The sequence below is a fragment of the Pseudorasbora parva genome, chromosome 14, assembly GCF_024679245.1.
Source record: "Pseudorasbora parva isolate DD20220531a chromosome 14, ASM2467924v1, whole genome shotgun sequence".
NCBI lineage: Eukaryota > Metazoa > Chordata > Actinopteri > Cypriniformes > Gobionidae > Pseudorasbora > Pseudorasbora parva.
This window is the reverse complement of record NC_090185.1, coordinates 7576439-7599163: the sequence shown is the minus strand read 5'-3', so window position 1 is coordinate 7599163 and position 22725 is coordinate 7576439. Positions and strand designations below refer to the sequence as shown.

Below are 22725 nucleotides of genomic sequence, written 5' to 3'. Positions count from 1 at the left end.
GTGACACCGACTGGGTTAAGCATTTACCGTCTGAGGGGAAATGTTGCAGTGCGTTGATCTGCCAGTCTTTTCAAAGGAAGATTACAAACGGCGAACACTACAGTGGTTAGCTAGACGATGTGAGTACAGAAATTTTTTACTTTAATTCCTAGATGGTTTGTCTCCTTGCTGCTTCTTGATTCTCGCGCCTAGTGAGCTGGCTGACAGGCGGTTGTCATGACAATGATGTAGTTTAAGGCGGCACAAGTTAGTGTTCATTTACACTGAATCAAAACCGCTTCTATGTCGCCTTTGATACTAGGGGCCGAGGTGGGTCAGACCCGGCATATTTTAAGTCTGCTTTAATGCGGCATCGCGTCTTTACACAGAATTTTGAGCAGACACAGACCCGCGTTAGAGGCGCCTTAACTCAGGTGTGTAAAGATGCCTCAAGAGTTCAAGATATATGTGACGGTAAGTTAACCTTGCTTTCTGGAATACACCCCAGGAGGGGTCCAGTCCAAAATAACAAACAAACATACCTCTAACTAAGGCAAGAATAAAATTACTTACATAGCCAAAGAAAAAACAAAACAAAAAAGACAGGCCGACAGCAAATCTTACCTTTCTACCTAACTAAACCATAACCATGAGAAAACAATGATACAAAGAAAATGGCAACCTACTCCCTATGGCTTCCCAAAAAGAAATATACTTTACATACTTTACAACTTTACATAGCCTATTCGACAAAAGAAACCAAATGATATATGCACCTTAACTCAAAACATCATAATGAGAAAGAAACAATCACCCTCAAAACGGCAGCGCAATAAAGCGCTACTGTCTGGGACATAAGACAGAGGACAGTGCGACGACATCCACCCAATGGAACTCCACGATGCAAATACGGAGCTCTCCTTCTGCCATCCTTCTACTCCTTTTAAGCGCTCCCGCTCATCAACCCGATCAGCAGCAGCTGAGCCCAATTACCTACTGCACAGAGAAAGAGGTTAGAAAGAGAAGCTGTGTCTCATTTCAGAATTCTGCGTCCTCCGGAGGCCGCATTCGAAGGCTGCATGCGCCATAAGGCTGTCTCATTTTAAAAAAAGTGAGTATTCGGAGTGTGCATGAGGTGTATCCTTCGCTGCTGCAGATAACCCACAATTATTTGCGTCGCCGTTAACAACCATCATATTTAAGTTGGCTTGGGAGAGCCAACTTACTGAAATCCTAATAAACTTAATATTATTATTTTTCTGACTCAAATTCACAACTCTTTCTCCTCCTAGAGCTTTAACTCCACATACTCCAAACTCGGCTCAGATCTTCAGACTGTTTTGACTCGGTACTTTCAATAAAAAAGACTTTCAATTCTCCTTAAAAAAGACTCAGAAAACTCGGAAAAATATTGACTTTCATTAACGGAATGTTTAAATGAGCCAAGACTATTCAGAGACCAAGTGACCTTCAAATCTAAACACTGAAGCTCATCACACTCCACTAGCTGCCATTCTATGAATCTATATCTAAACCACTGAGACTCATTTAACTCCCAATCTGTCTATCTATCTATCTATCTATCTATCTGTCTATCTGTCTATCTATCTATCTATCTATCTATCTATCTATCTATCTATCTATCTATCTATCTATCTATCTATCTATCTATCTATCTATCTGTCTATCTGTCTATCTATCTATCTATCTATCTATCTATCCTCAAACTATTTTAAACTTTAAACTTATCAAACTTTAAAGGTGCCCTAGTTACAGAAAAAATTTAATTAACCTTGCCATAGTGAAATAATAAGAGTTCAGTACATGGACATCACATACTGTGAGTCTCAAACACTATTGCCTCTTCCTACTTATGTAAATCTCGTAAATCAAAAACACCACGGAAAAATAAGTGCTTCTCAACATAAGGCCAACCGTGACGCAAGCGTTGGGGATCATTTATATGCACGCCCCCAACATTTGCATCTGTCCAAACATGTTCATTGTCAGGCGGAAATGACAGAGTCGAATCATCAAACGACACGTGAGGAAAGCAAAAACAGCTCTCATGACATGTGTCATGTTCAAGCTGTGCATGGTTGAGGTTTATTATAATCGTATACCACAACAAATCGTTCATTTGTTCGGCCCATTTCAAGCAAGCTTCGCTCAGCGTCTTAAGGGGCAACTGTATTCATGGATGCAGTAAGTAGTGATTTATCCACTTATTGACTGTTTCAACAATTTCTGATTAAATTGAAAGTTTCTTAGAGAGATCGCATTGTCTAGATGAGGCAAGATGCTTACAGTAACAATAGGAAACTCCAAGTACCATACAAAACTAAATAGTGTGTCTAATGACAGGTTAATTTTGTATTACAAAATACAACCGTATTTGTCAAGTGTTTACTCAATCCTTCTAGCAAATGTCACCTTTTCCACCATATAAGTTAAAACGATAGTCAATGGAGATTGCTGAAATATAGCTTACTTGTTTATTAGTGTTTTCAGATTATCCGTGGGAGAGAGAGCGCTCGCGTGCATATGGTTGCCAGATGTTTGCGTATGGTTGCATATGGACATGTTTAGGTACAACACCGGAAAGTATACGGGTTTCTTTTCAAAGAAAAGCTCTGTTTGGGGGATTTAATTACTGAAATCTGGCAACCACACGAATGCGAGCTCTTTCTCGTGTGCAGATGATATGAAAACACCAATAAACAAGTAAGCTGCATTTTATCAATCTCCATTTGAGATGTTTTGCTTAAAGTGTCATTCAGCCGGTCTGTGTTCTGTCAGCACGGTCAGGACGAACTGCTGTGAGCTGCTGAAATAAGCCAATCAGAGCAGTGCTCTAATTTTAATATTAATGACTCTTCCAAATAAGGCAAAAACAGAGCATTACATCCTAGGGACATTTTATAGGGTTGTAAATGGACCTGTAAAACTCTATCTGGACAAATTTTGCCCTTAAATAAGCCACATACCCTCTATGTAGATATCAGAGAACAATTTACCATATTGTTTCAAATCATTCTAGGGCAGCTTTAAACTTATCGAACTATTTTAATTTTTTTCAAGCTTTCTGATCAATTCTCTCCCAAGCCAATTTAAAGTTTGTCTCGACGAACCTTTTAATCTATTTTTTTATATTATTTGAAAAAATGGCACCACCGCCATATATACATACAAGCTTAGATGTGGTGTTTAAATGGAAGTACATTTACATTTACATTTAATCATTTAGCAGACGCTTTTATCCAAAGCGACTTACAAAAAAGGGGAGAGTAATAGAAGCAACGAAACAAACAAGGCCAAAAACCTGTGAGAGCTGTAAGATATCTAAGTTAATTAGCACAGTACACCGTTTTTTTTTTTTTTGGACAAACAAACAAAAATTAATGGATAGTTAAGTGCTATTCTTTATTGGTCAGGTGCAATTGGAAGAGATGTATCTTAAGATGTTTTTTAAAAAATGGCTACAGACTCGGCAGCACGAATTGAGATCGGCAGGTCATTCCACCAGGTGGGAACGGTCCAGGAAAATGTCCGTGAGAGCGATTTCATGCCTCTTTGGGATGGAACCATGAGGCGTCGCTCACTCGCAGAACGCAAGCTTCTGGAGGGTGTGTAAGTCTGAACCAGCGAGTTTAGGTATATTGGTGCAGAGCCAGTGGTTGTTTTGTAGGCGATAACTAGTGCCTTGAATTTGATGCGAGCAGCCATTGGCAACCAGTGCAGTTTGATGAAGAGAGGCGTAACATGCGCTCTCTTCGGCTCATTAAAGACCACTCTCGCCGCTGCATTCTGGATCAGCTGCAAGGGTTTGATAGTGCATGCTGGAAGCCCAGCCAGAAGAGCATTACAGTAGTCCAGTCTGGAGAGAACAAGAGCTTTAACCAGGAGTTGTGCAGCCTGTTCTGATAGGAAGGGTCTAATCTTTCTAATGTTGAATAAAGCAAATCTGCAGGACCGGGCTGTTGCAGTAATGTGGTCAGTGAAGTTTAACTGGTCATCAATCACAACTCCAAGGTTCCTGGCTGTCCTGGATGGAGTTATGGTCGATGAACCAAGCTGAATGGAGAAATTTTGATGAAGTGCTGGGTTGGTTGAGAAAACAAGTAATTCTGTCTTTGCAAGATTGAGTTGAAGGTGATGTTGCTTCATCCAGTCAGAAATGTCAGACAGAAAGCGATACGAACACTGACTGTAGGATCATCTGGTTGAAATGATAAATAGTGTTGAGTGTCATCAGCATGACACTCAGCTCCCTCCACCTCTCTTTTAATGTGCTTGGACACAGAGCTCTGTGAACAGCCAGGCTCTTTTGCAATAACCTTTTGTGTCTTGGCTTCCTTGTGCAAGGTGTCAATGGTCATCTTTTGGACAACTGTCAAGTCAGCAGTATTCCCATGATTGTGTAGCCTACAGAACTAAGCTGAGAGATCATTTAAAGGCCTTTGTAGGTGTTTTGATTTAATTAGCTGATTAGAGTGTGGAACCAGTATGCACCGATCCGATACTCCGTATCGGTTCCGATCCGCCATTATTTGCCAGATTGGGTATCGGTCAGACAGGGCCGATCCAAATCCGATACAGTGCGTATAATATTCTGTGTCATTGTTAAGCCCCAGTGCCCCACCAAAGGCACAAAAACATTATAAAGCATCATTAACACTGTATGCATTATATTATAAGTGTTCTGAAGCCATTCTATAGTTTAATGTGAGGTACAAATGAATATTTAAGTCATTAAACTCAAGTTAACGTTAATGCATGCTTCCCTCCGCTGCGGCTCAGTCTCTCTCCATTCAGCTTTAAGTTCGGTTACGACAGTCAACACAATGAAACTCTCTCCAAGCTTGATCTGTAGATAGCGCTCTATGGTTTAGCATAAAATGACTTTATCTTGCTGGAGTTTATTGCTGTAAATGTATTACTTTCTACTGGGTGATCAGAACACTGGACTAGATATTGTATTGTTCTTCACACACAGTAACTGAAATATTAAAATGTTAAAATAAATGGCTTAATAAAATATTGCATAGATACACTACACGTTGATATATCTTCCCATTGTGTTTTGAACTGTGCCTCCGTCTTGCTTCAAGCGCATCATCCTGCACACGGGATGCACATACGCAGATGCACATACGCATGCTGCTCTGTATTATAATACTTTTGCACTATGAAAGATTATTAATATCCTTTCTTGTTCTGCCCTATCTATAATATGTTGCTGCCTCATTAAAAAGATGCACTATACAGTTAAAATAATTTAAATTTCTTAGTATAATATAGGCCCTATTTCTATAAATATTTACTTGTTTGTTTACTTGTTTTTCGTGTTTTGTGTAACATTTTACCAGATTTAGAGCTCACTTAATCACTTTTATGGTTTTCTTTATTTTTTCACCACTAAGTGTTTAGATTTTTTACAATTATTGTGCACTCGTTATTTTTCTAGAGTAACTTTTGCTGCTGAATTATCCACTAATGTAAGTTATTCACCATCTAGTTTATAGCACCCATTATAGTTTATACAAGTCAAACTTGTTCATGCTTTCATCACCACCACTTTCAGTTACATTTGGAATAGGTATCAAAAATATCTTCATATATGTTCTGAAGATGAACAAAAGTCTTATGGGTTTGGAACGACATGAGGGTAAGTAATTAATGGCAGAAATGTCATTTTTGGGTGAACTAACCCTTTAATTATTATCACCCCCTGGTGTCCTGGTATGAGAATATGATGTCTTTGATCTCTTCTGCTCAGCTCTTCTGGATCTGATGTCATAAATCAGCACAGAAACAGCAGCAACACCAACAAAAGCAGAGAGAGACAATCGGATCACAGCTTCAGTAGAATCACAGCAGAAGATGCAGTCTGGGGTAAGAAAAGAACAACACATAAGGAATTGTGCTTTTCAATAAACTCTCAATCAGACTTTGATACTTTGATAACCAAAACCGATAGAAAACCTGCACATGTGTGGCAGAGTTGAGTGATGTTGGGATGTGTGGTCTGGTTGCTGATGGGATTGTTCAGCACACAGCTGTAGGTGTTTTTATCCTGATATTCCACCTCCAGAGGTAGAGAGAGACTGATGCTGAGATCAGACACACTGATGCTGGACAATAAACTGTTTCCTTTGAGCCAGGAGAGAGTCACATAACTCACGTTCACCACTGATGAACACACTAGTGAACATGAGGATGATGATGATGATGATGATGATGATGATGATGATGATGATGAGCATTGTGAAGAGTTTCTGAATATGACAGGAACAGGCAGACGAGCTGGAAAACATGAGAGAATGTAAGAAATATGGAGAAATATACAGTTATTTTGGATGATTTATGATGATTGTGACTGTAATTACTCAATAAACACATCATATCATCTGTGCTGCCGTACCTTGACATGTGTGGCAGAGTTGAGTGATGTTGGGATGTCTGGTCTGGTTGCTGATGGGATTGTTCAGCAAACAGCTGTAGGTGTTTTTATCCTGATATTCCACCTCCAGAGGTAGAGAGAGACTGATGCTGAGATCAGACACACTGATTCTGGACAATAAACTGTTTCCTTTGAGCCAGGAGAGAGTCACATGACCCACATTCAACACTGAACACACAAGTGAACAATTTGATGATGATGAAAAACATTGTGAAGAGTTACTGATGATGACAGGAACAGGCAGACGAGCTAGAAAACATGAGAAATAAACAGGAAAAAAAATGTAAGGAATAGTGCACCATATTGTAACATTAATCACCATATTGTAACATCGGGCAATAATGAGGCGTGATAGTGAAAAGGGGTGTTTATTTGTGCTGTTGTAGGCCACAACCCACACCGTACACACCCCAACTTGAAAAGAGAACCACACTTGAAACAGCGAGGCACTCCTCTGCCCCTTTTTCTCTGCTTTTCCCCCCAAAAAAACCCTAGGGGTGAAGCCTCTTTGCATATTTAACTCAAACCTCCAATAACAGGTAATAAAGTTAATGAAAACAGTCCACAGCAGCAAAATGAATAGTGCCACATAAACATTAAACTCCTTGTCTACTAAAACACAATAACATTTAGAACATGTTACACTACCCCCCTTTTACTGAAGTCCTCAACCCCGAGGACAAAGTCTCTAAACTTGACTGGGGTTCTCCTTCTTCTCTTTGGACGCCCCCTGAGGAGCGTGTGACCTTGGCCTTCAGGTACTGATTCCTCAGAGCCCCTCAAAGACTCGCCTAGAGGGGTGTCAGTTAACATTGTCACTTGCTGGCCACTACTGGCCATCTCCGCCAATTCGGTTACCCCCTCTGGCCCCTTCGGGGTTTCAGCGTTTTGTGGAGGAAGCACTGTGCTGGCCCACGGTGATGCAGAACCCCGGTAAGGGGCCATCCTATCCCGATGCAGCAGCACTTTGCGCCCCCGAGGAGGCAACTGCACCTGATGTACAACCTCCCCCAGCTTTTCCAATATTGCGAATGGTCCCACCCAGTGGCTATCCTGTTTCAGGCACCTCCCTCTCTTCCTCACTGGGCTGTAAACCCAAAATAGCTCTCCCACCCCAAAGTCACGCCCCCCAGGCATGCATGTCATAAGCTCTCTTTTGCCGCACCCCAGCAGTCACCAACTGCCTTCTGGCATATGCATGGGTGGAGTCCAAGCGATCCTGGAGCTGTCTCACATATTCAGGTCCTGCGTGAACAGGTGGAGCATCTGGGGGCTGATCAAAGGCCATCTCTGCAGGGGTCCTAATCTCCCTACACAACATAAGCAGGGCCGGAGTGCATGAGGTAGAGTCCTGAATAGTAGAGCAACATGCCATCAATACCAGTGACAGATGAGTGTCCCAATCTGTTGATGAGTGGATGTTAAGATTGACAACTGCTCAGCTAGTGTCCTGTTGAATCGTTCCACAAGCCCGTCACTTTGAGGGTGGAGTGGGGTGGTGCGGGTCTTGTTGATTCTTGACCGCTCACACATGGAAGAGAATACCTTGGACTCAAAGTTTCTACTTTGTTCACTATGGATACTCTGGGGAACCCCAAACCTACTAAACACACCCTCCACCAAGGCGTTGGCAACAGTCACAGATTCCTGGTCAGGCAGTGCAAAGGCCTCAGGCCATTTAGTAAAATAATCCATTGCAGCCAAAACAAAGCGATTCCCCTGTGTGGTGCGAGGAAATGGCCCCATGACGTCTACCCCCACATGCTGCATTGGCTCCCCCACTGGAAATGGATGTAGCTGGGCCCTGGACTGACCGTATGGCCCTTTGCGTGCTGTACAAAGATCACAGCGCCTGCAAAAGTCCTCCACATCACGCCTCAGCCATCCTCAATAGAAGCTCTGACGCAGACGTTGAAGTGTCTTTGTCGCCCCAAAATGGCCAGATCCTTCAGAGCCATGCATGACCCTCAACACTGTCTCTTGCATACCCCCAGGAACCACTACTTGCCATCTCTTTTCTCCTGTTGCTGGCACCACGCATGCTCGCTGGAGAACCCCCTCCATTAGCTGCAAGCATCTGAACTTGGGGAGAGGGCTGCTACCTCCTCCCAAGGTGGCCGCTGCTGTGCCTCTACCCACAGCATCATAGGCTGCAGGTCCGGGTCCCGCCTCTGATTCTCTGCCCATAGAGTGACATCCACCTCTTGCAGCTCCCTGCAGACCAATTCAAGTTCATCACTTCCGTTGATTTTCTGGCTAAGTTCCAGCTCCCGGGCTTCTCTGCGCTCACAATACTTGCATCCCTGCGTACTACAGGACCGTCTCAACGGGGCGTTTGCGTTACCATGCCGTTCCCCCGCACGATGTGTCACAGTGAACTCTGCAATTCCTTGAGCCAACGAGCCACCTGGCCCTCTGGTTCCTTGAACGTCATCAACTACTGTAAGGAGACATGGTCGGAGCATATGATGAAATGCTGACAGCATAAATATTACTTGAAATAACAGCACTCGCCGTGTGACACAATAGCTCTTCTCAGCTTTACTAAGCACCTTGCTGAAATAGGCCACTACTCTTTCCCCATCTGGGTATACCTGGGACAGGACTCCACCTATTCCATTCCCACTTGCGTCAGTGTCCAGAATGAAGGGCAGGTGGAGGTCAGGAGGTGCCAAAATGGGCGCGCACACCAGGGCCTGTTTCAGAGTATCAAAAGCTTTTTGACAGCCCTCTGACCAGACAAAGCACTGATCTTTCTGTAGGAGTTTGTACAAGAGAGCAGCAATAAAGGAAAAGCCCCGTACAAACTTACTGTAATATGATGCTAAACCCAGGAAGCTTTTTAGCTCTCTTTGGCTCACCGGAACAGGCTACTCCCGTACAGCTGTCACCTTGTCTTCAGCATTGCCAATTCCCTCACTGCCTATGTGATGTCCCAAGAAGGTCACCTCCCTGCTAAACAGCCGGCATTTATTGGGATGTAACTTCAGACCTGCTGCTCTAATTTTCTCTAGCACTGCCTTCAAGACTGTGTCAGCTGAATTGAAAGAGCTCCCATGTGCCAGTATGTCATCCAAAAACACCAGACACTGCTGCTGTGGAATGCCTTAAAGTACCCTCTCCATTAAACGCTCAAATGTGGCAGGGGCATTGCAAAGACCAAAACAGAGAACTTAAGGCCGTCTTAGGTCTCGCCTCCAATGTCAGCTGCACTTGCCAATACCCACTTCTCAAGTCCAATGATGAAAACCTGCAAGACCCAGCTACATGATCCAAACATTCATCCACACATGGAAGAGGGTACGAGTCTTTCCGTGTCACTGCATTGAGCCTCCTGTAATCGACACACAAGCGCCACTCCCTCCGCCCTTGTTCGGTACCATGACTACTGGGGATGCCCAGGGGCTTTCAGAAGGTTCTATTATACCGGCACGCTGCATCGTCACTAAAGCCTGCTCCGCAGCCTCCTGCTGTCCTAAGGGCATGCATCTTGGTCGCTGACGTATGGGTGCTGTATCCCCTGTGTCGATATGGTGTTGCACCAGGGAAGTCTGACCCAGGTCCCCTTCATCACAGGCACAACAGTCCTGGAATTCCACTAGCAGCTCCCACAACTGTTCTTGTTGCTGCTTGTCCAAGCCGCCGGAGCTCCTCTGCATTATCTCCCATAGCACCCCCATTATCTCCCCCTCTCTTCCCAGAGCAGACCTAGGCCATGTGCACTGTAAAGGGGGCTGTTGTTGGGACTCACTGGGTGGTGCTGTGCAGCTTGGGCTGTCCCCGTCATCTAAGTGACATAGCCAAGAACCAACCACCGGCCCATCTGTTTGACGAGCTCCTGGAGGCCTCATCCTAACCACCTGACCATTACCGAAACTCAACATGGCCTTAGACAGGTCTAACTGACAGCCTGTATTACCTCACTCTATATACACCTGGTGTGCTTCTCAAAATCCTTCCTCGTTTCCTCGCTCCTTTGTCCTCCATCCTATGACACGGAAACCGATGGAGCTCAGCCATCTCGTAGGAGATCTCAATTCTCTAATTGCACCTCGAGGAGGCGAGGATGGAGGAGTAAGGAGGCTTCCTGAGGTGTCATGAGCGAGGATACACTGGAGTATCCTTTGCGGAAGTGTTTTATCGACTAAACGTTATGCACGCTTTAAATCTCCTCCCCCTTCACATTGTGCAACAGTTCATTCATTACTATTATTATGTTACATGTCCAAGACACAAATGTTTGTCAAATAACAACACCTGACAGTTGCAGAATTATATCAAAGCACAAGAAAATGAAAGAAACTAAGAGAAACTAATACTATACAATGAATAAAAAGCAGTTAATAACTGGAATTCGTGGTTAATAATAACTGGAAATATTAAATAAAATATGGACAAATGTGGTATTTTGTGGAGGTTGAAGCTTACAATATAAATAGTTATCTGTGATGTTCAAAAATATATCCAGCTGTGCAGTCATCATTAATTGACAACATTTTAAATTGCGAGGATATCGGTTCACTTTATTCAATTCCTCCGTCCTTGCATATTTTCCTCATGTCCTTCCATCACATCCTGAAGTGCTAAGGCGCGAGGAAAGGAAGGTAGGAAAGGAAACGAGGATGCACAAATAAGAATTGGGAAGCACCCTTGGTTATCTCAGTCATTCATCGCACAGTCTTGTCTAGAGTAACACTGCAATTCTGAGCGTTCTTTCTGGTTTCATGTCTTTCGGTTTATGGAATACTTGTTTCTGGATTACTATCTTGTCCTTGTTCCCAACCTTGTTGTGTTTGTTTGTTTGGACTGCCTGTCTGTGTTTTGACCTTGCTTGTACTTTTGACCACGATTTTGAATTACCCTTTAACAGTGTCATGAACTGGATTTTTTCCTTTTTTCATACTGTTGTCTGAGGTCAACTAATGACGTTTGTGTGTTTTTTACATTTAAAACATCATAACTAATAAGTAACAGGCTATTTTCTACACTGGTTTTGAGGCGTAGAAAAAGAGGCGTTTTAAAACTGATCGTAGTGTTTATATATTTGTAAGACTGGCCAATCTATAGAGCAATGGCAAGGAAAACCAACTTTATTGCACTCAGAGAGCCCCCTCTTGGACGGGAGCATTTCCGTTGTGTTGTGGCGATTCCGTTGTGCTGTGGTGATTTTGTTTGTGTTGTGGCTCGTTTCCGTTGTGTTGTGGTGATTTCGCTGTGTTGTGGCTCGTTTCCGTTGTGTTGTGGCAAATTCGTTGTGTTGTGGTTTAATTTAGTACGGCTGCACTACTGGGCCACGGTAGACTTGCCATAGACTAAAGATTTTTCTAGCCAACTAGTCATTTAAGCAATTAGTCGACTAATCTCATATTTCTGTGGAAATATTGGGTGTATGGAGGAATATAGCTTTTTTTCTGCAAAAGTATGCTAATAATAGCCCTACTGTATGTCAGGGGAAAAAAAGAGGTAAACTTAATAAACAAGTTTTTTCTATATCATTGTCAGCTACAGACTTATCTCTATACATCTCTGCTTTCGATTAGATTATTATATAATCAGACATTATTTGCTTTCGATTAAACTTTACTTTTATAATGGAGATTTCACCATTGTTGGTGCAGATCTTGTTTAAAAATAAAGCTTAGTTTGTTCTATTTTGCTGTGTCTTTAAAGCATTTGTTTTGCTCTTTTTATAAGGTTACTAAAGGTTAGTTTTTTAAATTTGTAATGATTTATTGATTCAGCAAATGATTGAGCAGATGGTGAACAGTGTTTTCTGTGGGACATGGCAAGTCCCTTTTGGGGTGCACTTTGGGCTTTCACTTTGAAAACCTATAACATAAAAAAAAAAATATTATAACACAACAAAGAACAGGGGGAAAAAAAAACATTAAAAAAGCATAATGAGCACTAAGTAAAAATTATCTACCTTTGCCGTTTTAACCTAGAAAAACAAATGCCGAAAACATCTCAACTTTCATTGCAACTTTTAAGAAAAGGTCTGCTGTCTTGTCCAAAGACACAGGCTCAGCGGCCATCTTGTCCCATGACACCGGTTCCACGGCCCTCTTGTCCGAGGACACAGGTTCAGTGGCCATTTTGTCAGAGGACACTGGCTCGGCGGCCATCTTGCCCGAGGACACAGGCTCGGCAGATGCAGTGGAAATGTCACAATCCTCCTCTATGACACCCACTGTGAAAGCAGAGCCGCTTACCTGAAGGGCATAATCAAGGAACTCACTCAGGTAACAAACTGCTCTGAGACAGAAAGGTTGGAGATCCAAACGCAGTATTTATTGAAGGATAATCCAAAGTCATAGTCCATAAAACATCCAAAAGGTCATACACAGGCAAGCAGTCCGAAAAGGCAAACAAAACAGAAGGAACAGGCAAAAGGGTAACACAGAGAAGGAAAGAAATCAAAGACCAAGATACATGAAACCAGGGAAACGCTCAGAAATGCAGTTGTGACACTAAACAAGACTTTGCACTGAATGACTGAGTGAACAAGGTATATATAGGCAGAGGTAATGAGGTGATGAGACACAGGTGTGAGCATTGAGTGCTAATGAGTCCTAGGCAAAGGATTATGGGTAATGTAGTTTGTGATGGAGTGACAGTCCGGGGTGGAGTTCATGGGCCTGGTTGTGATCATGGGCACTCACACTGGTGATTTGTGACAGCGTGCATATAAATGATCCCCAACGCTTGCGTCACGCTTGGGTTTATGTTGAAAAGCACTTCGTTTTCTGTGGTGTTTTTGATTTACGAGATTTACATAAGAAGTAGGAGGCAATGGTGTTTGAGACTCACAGTATGTGATGTCCATGTACTGAACACTTATTATTTCACTATGGCAAGGTTAATTCAATTTTTCATTCTAGGGCACCTTTAATGAGCTTCAGGGTAACACTTTAGAATACTGTTTCTTACTTAATGCATAACTAATAAAGAGTTACTGCAGTACTAATGAATAATTCTTCATTAACACTCAAGTCACTAATATTAACTACTAAGGAATGAGTGTTAACTAATCAATATGTAATAGCATTTTTTAATTGTGTTAAGTATCAATTAGTTAATCAGTAACTATTCAATTCAGTTATGCCTCCTTAAGAACTACTATTAAGTAACTACTAATTCAGCTTCACAAGGAATAACTATTAAGTAACTACTAATTAACAGTGATGCACAGTATCAGATCGAGGCCCTTTCTTCTTCTTTAGTACTAATGTTGTTAGATAAATGTACTACTGTTATGTGTACTATATTCATTTACATTCACTTGCAAATGTGCCGATTAATGTTTCTGTCTGTGTGTGTCCCCACGCTATAATGTTGCAGTTCTTGCAGCATTAAATCAGAGAAAACAATTCTAGTGAAAGAGTACACAGATTCATGAGTGCACATGCAGAGTGCACAAAATGTGAGCGCACACGCAATTTCTGTGAGTCCAGTTTTGTGCGAGAGAATGGATTGAGATTCCGCTTGTAAGCAGAGATTTATTGCTTGTAAACTTGATGTGCTCTCGCGGTACAATATTAATACTACATTAATGAGGATGTTGATGATTTCTTTTTCTTTTTTTATGTAAGTATTGTCTGCAACCAGAAGTTCAGGACGGAACCCCATCCCCAATCTAAGTGCCTTGCCAACATGGCTCAGGCATTTTATGTTTATGTGATACCAAATTATTTCTGTATTTAAGGCAATGACTGAGGGGAAAATGAGAATACAGGGAACCTATGAGTCATTAAAAAAGAATTACCAAATAGTTCTCAAGTAGTTACTTAGAACCTGGAACAGTATTCTAAAGTGAAAACAAACCCATTCATAATTATTGAAGAATTACCAAATAGTTCTCAAGGAGTTACTTAGAACCTGGAACAGTATTCTAAAGTGAAAACAAACCCATTCATAATTATTGAAGAATTACCAAATAGTTCTCAAGGAGTTACTTAGAACCTGGAACAGTATTCTAAAGTGAAAACATAAGGAACCCATTCATAACTAATGAAGAATTACCAAATAGTTCTCAAGGAGTTACTTAGAACCAGAAACAGTATTCTAAAGTGAAAAAAAAAACATTCACAATTAATGAAGAATTACCAAATAGTTAATAGTTAAATAATTAAGCCTAACTACCATTAATACAGAACTAATAAAGGAAATTTGACCCTCTATTCTAAAGTGAAAGTTTTATATCCAATTATGGTAGTAATTTATATAAGTTAATAAGCAGCTTCTACTGACACAAAACATATTTTTTGTCTATTTGGATAAATAGTGAAAGGTACAACATTAACGTATTGGCAACATTTAAACAAAGGTGTTTTTACCTCAAAATACATAAAATATATTTTATATCATATACACATTTACAATTTTCCTTTTACCATTTTATAGATACATGTTACTTCCCTAAACACAAACATAGCAATTTAACAGAGACTAAAAATGACAATACAACTTAATGGGTTAATGGGCAATCTAGCATTACAATTATATTTTGAGCCCCTAATCTCACTCAAACCTCTAAACATACACATAATGATTTTTTTTAAAGTGAAAATATATAAAGAAAAACATAACTAACAAAAGTGTAATCACAATCATTTCTTTATTGTGAAAATGTCAAAAGCGGTACCAATAGTAGTCCGAGTGACGATGTGTTGCAGTCGAAGTCATCTCTGGTGATATAGTTTTGTATGAGGTAACGTTACAGAGAATTTAAGTTATTTAATTTAAACTTAATCCCACTATTTGAAGGCGCGCGCGTTTCGGTTTCTCATTCACCACAGACTAAAAACTAAAACACGGCTTGTCGCAATCTGTGACGAAGCAGGCGAGAGCCAATGAGCGTTTGATATCACTGGCGTAAAACGCAATGTTTGAATTCCCAAACAGCGCGGGATTTGTTTACGGTCGCTGTTGAAGAGAAAGATGGAGCGCGGGATTTGTTTACGGTCGCTGTTGAAGAGAAAGGTGGAGAACGCTGGATAAAGAAGTTCCTCGTATGGATTCTAAAGATGTGGATTACACCGAACGAATTAAATCAGTGTCTTTTGTGAATTTATGTTGCGTTTTGGTGTACTTTCTAGTCATTGTGGCCCATGGCAAGCAACATAAGTATTACTTGATAAATAATGGTTAAATGATTACAGAAATCTTATTCATTTTAGGGTTTTAAGGTATAGTTTGTTTAATGTAAATCCTGAGAAAACTGAGTGTGCAGCAGACTGTTTATTGCTTTTAATGATTTACGTATTAGATTCACGTAGAACCACACATAAAAATACACATAACGGCTAAACAATAAGACCTTATCTTTAGAATAGAGGGTCAAATTGCCTTTATTAGTACTGTATTAATGGTAGTTAGGCTTAATTAGTGGCTTATTCTGGTTAGTAAACTTAAATATCATTCAATAAGTGTCATAATTAATGAGGATAAAACTTTCACTTTAGAATAGAGGGTCAAATTTCCTTTATTAGTACTGTATTAATGGTAGTTAGGCTTAATTATTTAACTATTAACTATTTGGTAATTCTTCATTAATTATGAATGGGTTTGTTTTCACTTTAGAATACTGTTCCAGGTTCTAAGTAACTCCTTGAGAACTATTTGGTAATTCTTCAATAATTATGAATGGGTTTGTTTTCACTTTAGAATACTGTTCCAGGTTCTAAGTAACTCCTTGAGAACTATTTGGTAATTCTTCAATAATTATGAATGGGTTTGTTTTCACTTTAGAATACTGTTCCAGGTTCTAAGTAACTCCTTGAGAACTATTTGGTAATTCTTCATTAATTATGAATGGGTTTGTTTTCACTTTAGAATACTGTTCCAGGTTCTAAGTAACTCCTTGAGAACTATTTGGTAATTCTTCAATAATTATGAATGGGTTTGTTTTCACTTTAGAATACTGTTCCAGGTTCTAAGTAACTCCTTGAGAACTATTTAGTAATTCTTCATTAGTTATGAATGGGTTCCTTGGGCTATGTTTTCACTTTAGAATACTGTTCCAGGTTCTAAGTAAGTCCTTGAGAACTATTTGGTAATTCTTCAATAATTATGAATGGGTTTGTTTTCACTTTAGAATACTGTTCCAGGTTCTAAGTAACTCCTTGAGAACTATTTGGTAATTCTTCAATAATTATGAATGGGTTTGTTTTCACTTTAGAATACTGTTCCAGGTTCTAAGTAACTACTTGAGAACTATTTGGTAATTCTTTTTTAATGACTCATAGGTTCCCTGTATTCTCATTTTCCCCTCAGTCATTGCCTTAAATACAGAAATAATTTGGTATCACATAAACATAAAATGCCTGAGCCATGTTGGCAAGGCACTTAGATTGGGGATGGGGTTCCGTCCTGAACTTCTGGTTGCAGACAATACTTACATTAAAAAAAAAAGAAATCATCAACATCCTCATTAATGTAGTATTAATATTGTACCGCGAGAGCACATCAAGTTTACAAGCAATAAATCTCTGCTTACAAGCGGAATCTCAATCCATTCTCTCGCACAAAACTGGACTCACAGAAATTGCGTGTGCGCTCACATTTTGTGCACTCTGCATGTGCACTCATGAATCTGTGTACTCTTTCACTAGAATTGTTTTCTCTGATTTAATGCTGCAAGAACTGCAACATTATAGCGTGGGGACACACACAGACAGAAACATTAATCGGCACATTTGCGAGTGAATGTAAATGAATATAGTACACATAACAGTAGTACATTTATCTAACAACATTAGTACTAAAGAAGAAGAAAGGGCCTCGATCTGATACTGTGCATCACTGTTAATTATTAGTTACTTAATAGTTATTCCTTGTGAAGCTGAATTAGTAGTTACTTAATAGTAGTTCTTAAGGAGGCATAACTGAATTGAATAGTTACTGATTAACTAATTGATACTTAACACAATTAAAAAATGCTATTACATATTGATTAGTTAACACTCATTCCTTAGTAGTTAATATAAGTGACTTGAGTGTTAATGAAGAATTATTCATTAGTACTGCAGTAACTCTTTATTAGTTATGCATTAAGTAAGAAACAGTATTCTAAAGTGTTACCAGCTTCAGCTCCCCTGTCAGTTCAGTTCACATGAGGGAGGGATTGATTTGAAAGCGGCAACCAGAATAATTCTCTGACAAAGCACTCCAAACATCTACACTCCAAATGATTAATCTCACATCCACTCACGATTTATTTATTTTTGTATTACTTGTCCCGATAGAAGCACGAACCACACACACACATGCTATTCAAACATCAAGTCAAGAGAATGAACATTAACAACGCAGATCAAGAAATTAATGTTATTTCTCTATTTAAGCTGACGTGCCTGCCTTTTGGTTACACAGCCATTGAATGCATAATTGATTTGAGAGCCTTGTTTTCTGGGCCTGGTGTCTATAAAAGCTTTTGTTTGACTAACAAGGAAGTTTTCAGCTCTGAAACTTACAGGGTATTCATCATGACCTTTTATATATCAAAGGCTCAAGGGAAAGTTGATAAAGCTGCATTTGCAACCCCAGATAGCATGGTTACATTGATACAATGTTGAGTTTTGATCCAGACCATCATTTTGGTTGAGATTGACATTTCGATATTTAAAGTATGTTGGATCGGTGATGACAGTCAACAGCACACATGGGTGGAGACAGTGACATTATACTGACAGTGATTTGTAGCTGTAGACACAAGCTCATGCAGGTGTGTATCTCTGTAGAACACTAGTGGGTGTTTCCCCAACGTTGGGGCGTATTCAAACCACAATGAGCATTTTTAATATTTTTCTTTGATGTGCTCTTATCCACTGTGGGCTTGGTTTAGGGATGGGCCTTCATGAGTTTAGCAAGTCTGTTGAAAAATGGTTGAAATACATCTATAGATGTATAGTCCCGCCGAAACACACCCTCTCAGCCGAGGCTGAGTGGCAGAAGAACCTCTGCGTGACTGGAGCTAACAGAGGAAAACACGAGTAGAACAAACGATTATCAGTTTAAACTAAAGGTTGGGCTTGATATAACGTTCCTTACAACTTACCAAATATTCAGTGATCCATGGATAATGACATGCAGCCAGTAATCGGTTTTTCCTGACATTTTTATGAGCCTGATTTTGACATTTATAATATTTATAACTGTCAGTCATAACATTTTTCGAGTGAATCCCGCATGTATATGCGGATGGGTCAGTGTATTGAAGCGTCTATGTGGCCACTTGTCAAGAATAGAAAACAAAAGTTTTATTTTAAATTCTGAATATATTATAGACCTGTTAAAGGTGGGATAAGTGTTATTTCAAAACCGTTAGAAAAAGGACACGGGCCGAGTGGAATAACAAACTTGTAGCCAATCAGCAGGTAAGGGGCGTGTCTACTATTGATGGTGAGAAGAGCGCTCGCACTCGCTCTCGTTCTGTGCACGTCATTATTCAAAACACACGAGTCACACATGACGGACATTATATTAGTCGACAACTAGCCTAATATATGCTGCTTGACTATGCTTGTGTGTCATGTTCGCTTGTTAGTCCATTTGTGATCATATTGTGGCTCACTTCAGCGATGATAAAGACCCGTTAATTTCCACATCGAATGGAGCATCTAAATCTAAAGCACTGTGTGCTTTAAGCATCAGCTCACACAATGTCTCCGACAAGTTAGATAGGCTACTATACTCCTAATATATGTTTGCTTACTCTTTTCATGATCTATATAACCCTTATCCAGTCCTAATTGTAATATGTCGTTAGCTGGACTGTCGTGCTTGTGTTCTATAGAGTTGTTCATAAGAACAGTTTGATCGCTATCTCTAATCTTGTCATAATTGTAATATGTCGTTAGTTGGACTGTCGGCTCGTGCTATAGAGTTGTTCATTAGAACAGTTTGTGATTTTGTGATCGCTATAACTCTAATCTGGTCATAATTTTAATATGTCGTTAGTTAGACTGTCGGCTCGTGCTGTAGAGTTGTTCATGAGAACAGTTTGTGATTTTGTGATTGCTATCACTAATCTTGTCATAATTGTAATATGTCGTTAGTTGGACTGTCGGCTCGTGTTCGATGGAGTTGTTCATGAGAACAGTTTGTGATTTTATGATCGCTATGACTCTAATCTGGTCATAATTGTAATATGTCGTTAGCTGGACTGTGTGCTTGTGTACTATCGAGTTGATCATGAGAACGGTTTGTGTGTGTTTTTGTGATTGCTGTAACTCTAATCTTGTCATAATTGTAATATGTTCGTTAGTTGGACTGTCTTGCTCATGTACTATCGAGTTGTTCACAAGAATGGTTTGTGTTTTTGTGATAGAAGGGATGACTTTTTAATTGAATATTCGACCTGGATTAGATACACAGAGATTCTGCCATAGCCGTTGATGCCTCTGGGTTCACGTATGTGTGGGGCGGCACTATCAAAATAGGGGCGAGTTTCTTTTGGGGGTAGGGGCGTGTTTGTTTTGGTGATTTGAAATACCAACAACGGTTACCAGATAGCACTTACCCCACCTTTAATAAATACTAATTATATTTCCTAGACAGCGTGCAAAGAGTGCTCCCTTTATAATCACTGAAAGCTCTCACTCATTCAATAAGCGCAATCTCACAAGGTTCCGCTATATTAATCAGTGAAGCTGGTATAAAATGAATCTCTTATTTTCACAATATCTGCACTTACAGAGGATTAACGCATGTGAAACTGAACTAATGCACCTGTTTTTTTATTGTATTGTTAGGTGGAGCTAGTGCGAATAGCACTTGTTATCAAGGCACTCTATTTGCACTTGTTGTGAATAGACACTCCAAATGTAAAATATTTCAGACTTTTCAAGGAACCTCTCTCCCCTTGGGGACCTGGTAATCAGTACTGGTTTTACCACAGTCTGACACCCATGTGTTTAGCACAAAACCAGATGCTCTTTACCATACAATGAAAACAGACAGTGACCAGATGTTTAGCTCCAAAAAGCACAAAACAAGTCAATTAAAATAAAAAGTACCATACAAATTGTCTATGGGACTCTATGAGTTATACAAAGCTCTATGCATAGTCAGTTATCAGCCAAGTTAACTGATGTTGCTGATGGTACTATTGACTATAGTCAAAATGTTGTCTCTGAATCGTGACAAACCCTGATCATGTATGCTTTTGTTTGTTTTTTGTAAAAACTTTAATAACGTAACTAAGATGTTGGTGTCCCATTACAATCTTATGTTATTTAGTTAAAGGTCCCGTTCTTAGCGATTCCATCTTTCAAACTTTAGTTAGTGTGAAATGTTGCTGTTAGAGCATAAATAATACCTGTAAAATTATAAAGCTCAAAGTTCAATGCCAAGAGAGATATTTTATTTAACAGAAGTTCCCTTTCAAAGCCTACAGCGAACGGCCAATTTGGACTACAGCAGGAAGTGCAGGGATGTAATGACGTCACTAGAACCATTTGTTGACTAACCCTCCGCCCACAAGAACACGCAAAATAGGGGGCGTGGTCTTGTTGCTCTCCCACGTGGAGAAGAGAGCGCATTCAGCGCTTGCATCTCCCCGTTATGGTAAGAGGCGGGACCTTTCCGGGCAAAGTGCGCTAAGCTGCTGTCCAATCACAACACGGGAAGCGCTGGCCCAATAAGAACTCTTTACGTATTTCTGAAGGAGGGACTTCATAGAACGAGGAAATCATCAGGCCGTTTTTAGGACAGAGGAAACAGCGCTGTACAGATAAGTAAATTGTGTGAAAAATACTGTGTTTTTTTTACACGCGAAACATGAACTCATGTTATATTGCACACTGTAAACATAATCAAAGCTTCGAAAACATGCGAAGAATGGGACCTTTAAATTCTTACCTAATCTAAAGTGAATTAGGTATAGAAAATTGTTAAAATAGTTTAGTATTTCTGTATCCACGAACATTTTTTATTTATTTATTACAGTAAAAATTAATTGTGACAAATATATGTAGTAGACAGGGTGAACAAACTTAATTTGTGACTAATTTGTGATTTGTAATTGTGACTCACCATAGACAGTAACAGTGAATCTGTGTGTGGTCGTTCTGCTGCTGCTGATGGTCACTTGATAAAGTCCAGAGTCTTCAGTTGTGGTGTTCATGATGGTCAGAGATCCAGTCTGATGATTCAGCTTCAGTCTGGCTCTGAATCTCCCATCATGACCATCAGATGTGGAGAAGGTTCCTCTCTCTTTATCGATTTTAGCTATTTGAGTCTCTGTATGTCCAAATGTCCATGTTATCAGATCTTCCGTCAGTATTTCAGTAACACCAGACTGTAGAGTGACTGAATCTCCCTCCATCACGTTCTTCACGACATCTGCATCAGCAAACACTGGAGAACAGAGAGAGTGCATTTCAAATATCAACTATAGCTTTAATAATAAGTGTGTTTTTCACTTTATAGCCTACATGCTTAATAAACCCTGCTTTAAGGTGGTATTCCATTTAATAATTTAAATAAAAATAATAATTTACTCTGTTATCATTGCATCCTGTTAATGTACAAAACAACTGAGGTGCAAATAGTATGAATCTGTCAAAATAAATGATAAATTACATGTTATTATTTATATGGCAAAGAACTGCTACTTTTATATGGTGTAATAACAATATCTCACTATTTTCTCTTAGTAAATAGAATCTACAGGTATTTGCACTTAGTGTAAATATTAGGGATGTCCAGATCTGATTACGTGATCGGAAATTGGTCCCGATCACATGGTTTCAGACTCGATCGGAATCGGACATTACCTCCCGATCAGGACTCGGATATATGTGCATATTCTCATTATTTTTTTAACACATCCATAGTTATGCGGTGGCATAGAGTAGACCCTTTTGACAGAGTAGACCCTAGCTTAGAGAACTCTGTAGCTAACTTGTTTGGTTCTGGCTAAGCCCTTGCAGCAGGGCTGGGTGACGATGAAAAAGCATAGTTGCGGATCAAAAAAACACTCTTCCGTTCCCATTAGAACATCAAACAGGTTCTTCCCACTCAGTGACACACCCACTGAGGATCCTGTTGAAAGTACCCTAGTTATTGACGTTTTATTACATGGAACGTGAAAATAGAGACACCAGCCACCATAGTCATATGTTTACCGGGAGCCAGAGTGCCTGACATCAAAGCAAATTTAAAAATGCTGGCTAAAGCTAATCGTAAATTCTCTAAGATTATTATTCACGTCGGCACTAATGTTGTTCGACATCACCAGTCGAAGATCACCAAAATTAACATTAAAGAGGTGTGTAAGT

General features: G+C 40.0%; 1 protein-coding gene across 1 annotated transcript; it reads right to left on the bottom strand.

Moving 5' to 3' along the window:
* Positions 1-909: 909 nt before the first annotated feature.
* LOC137040011 (SLAM family member 5-like) lies at positions 910-21797 on the bottom strand. The gene is made up of 4 exons (XM_067415418.1): positions 21479-21797; positions 5971-6285; positions 5691-5869; positions 910-975 (listed from the first exon to the last, which is right to left on the bottom strand). The coding sequence occupies exons 1-3, from the start codon at positions 21768-21770 to the stop codon at positions 5694-5696; spliced, it is 783 nt and encodes a 260-aa protein (XP_067271519.1). The 5' UTR covers positions 21771-21797; the 3' UTR covers positions 910-975; positions 5691-5693.
* Between the last annotated feature and the right edge of the window lie 928 nt (positions 21798-22725).

Coding starts and splice junctions, on each gene's coding strand:
- LOC137040011 (XM_067415418.1), bottom strand. CDS start 21,770: ATGGAGGGAGATTCAGTCACTCTACAGTCTGGTGTTACTGAAATACTG. Junction 6,286..21,478: donor ATTCACTGTTACTGTCTATG/GTGAGTCACAAT, acceptor CATGTTTTCCAG/CTCGTCTGCCTGTTCCTGTC. Junction 5,870..5,970: donor CACTCAACTCTGCCACACAT/GTGCAGGTTTTC, acceptor TTCTTACCCCAG/ACTGCATCTTCTGCTGTGAT.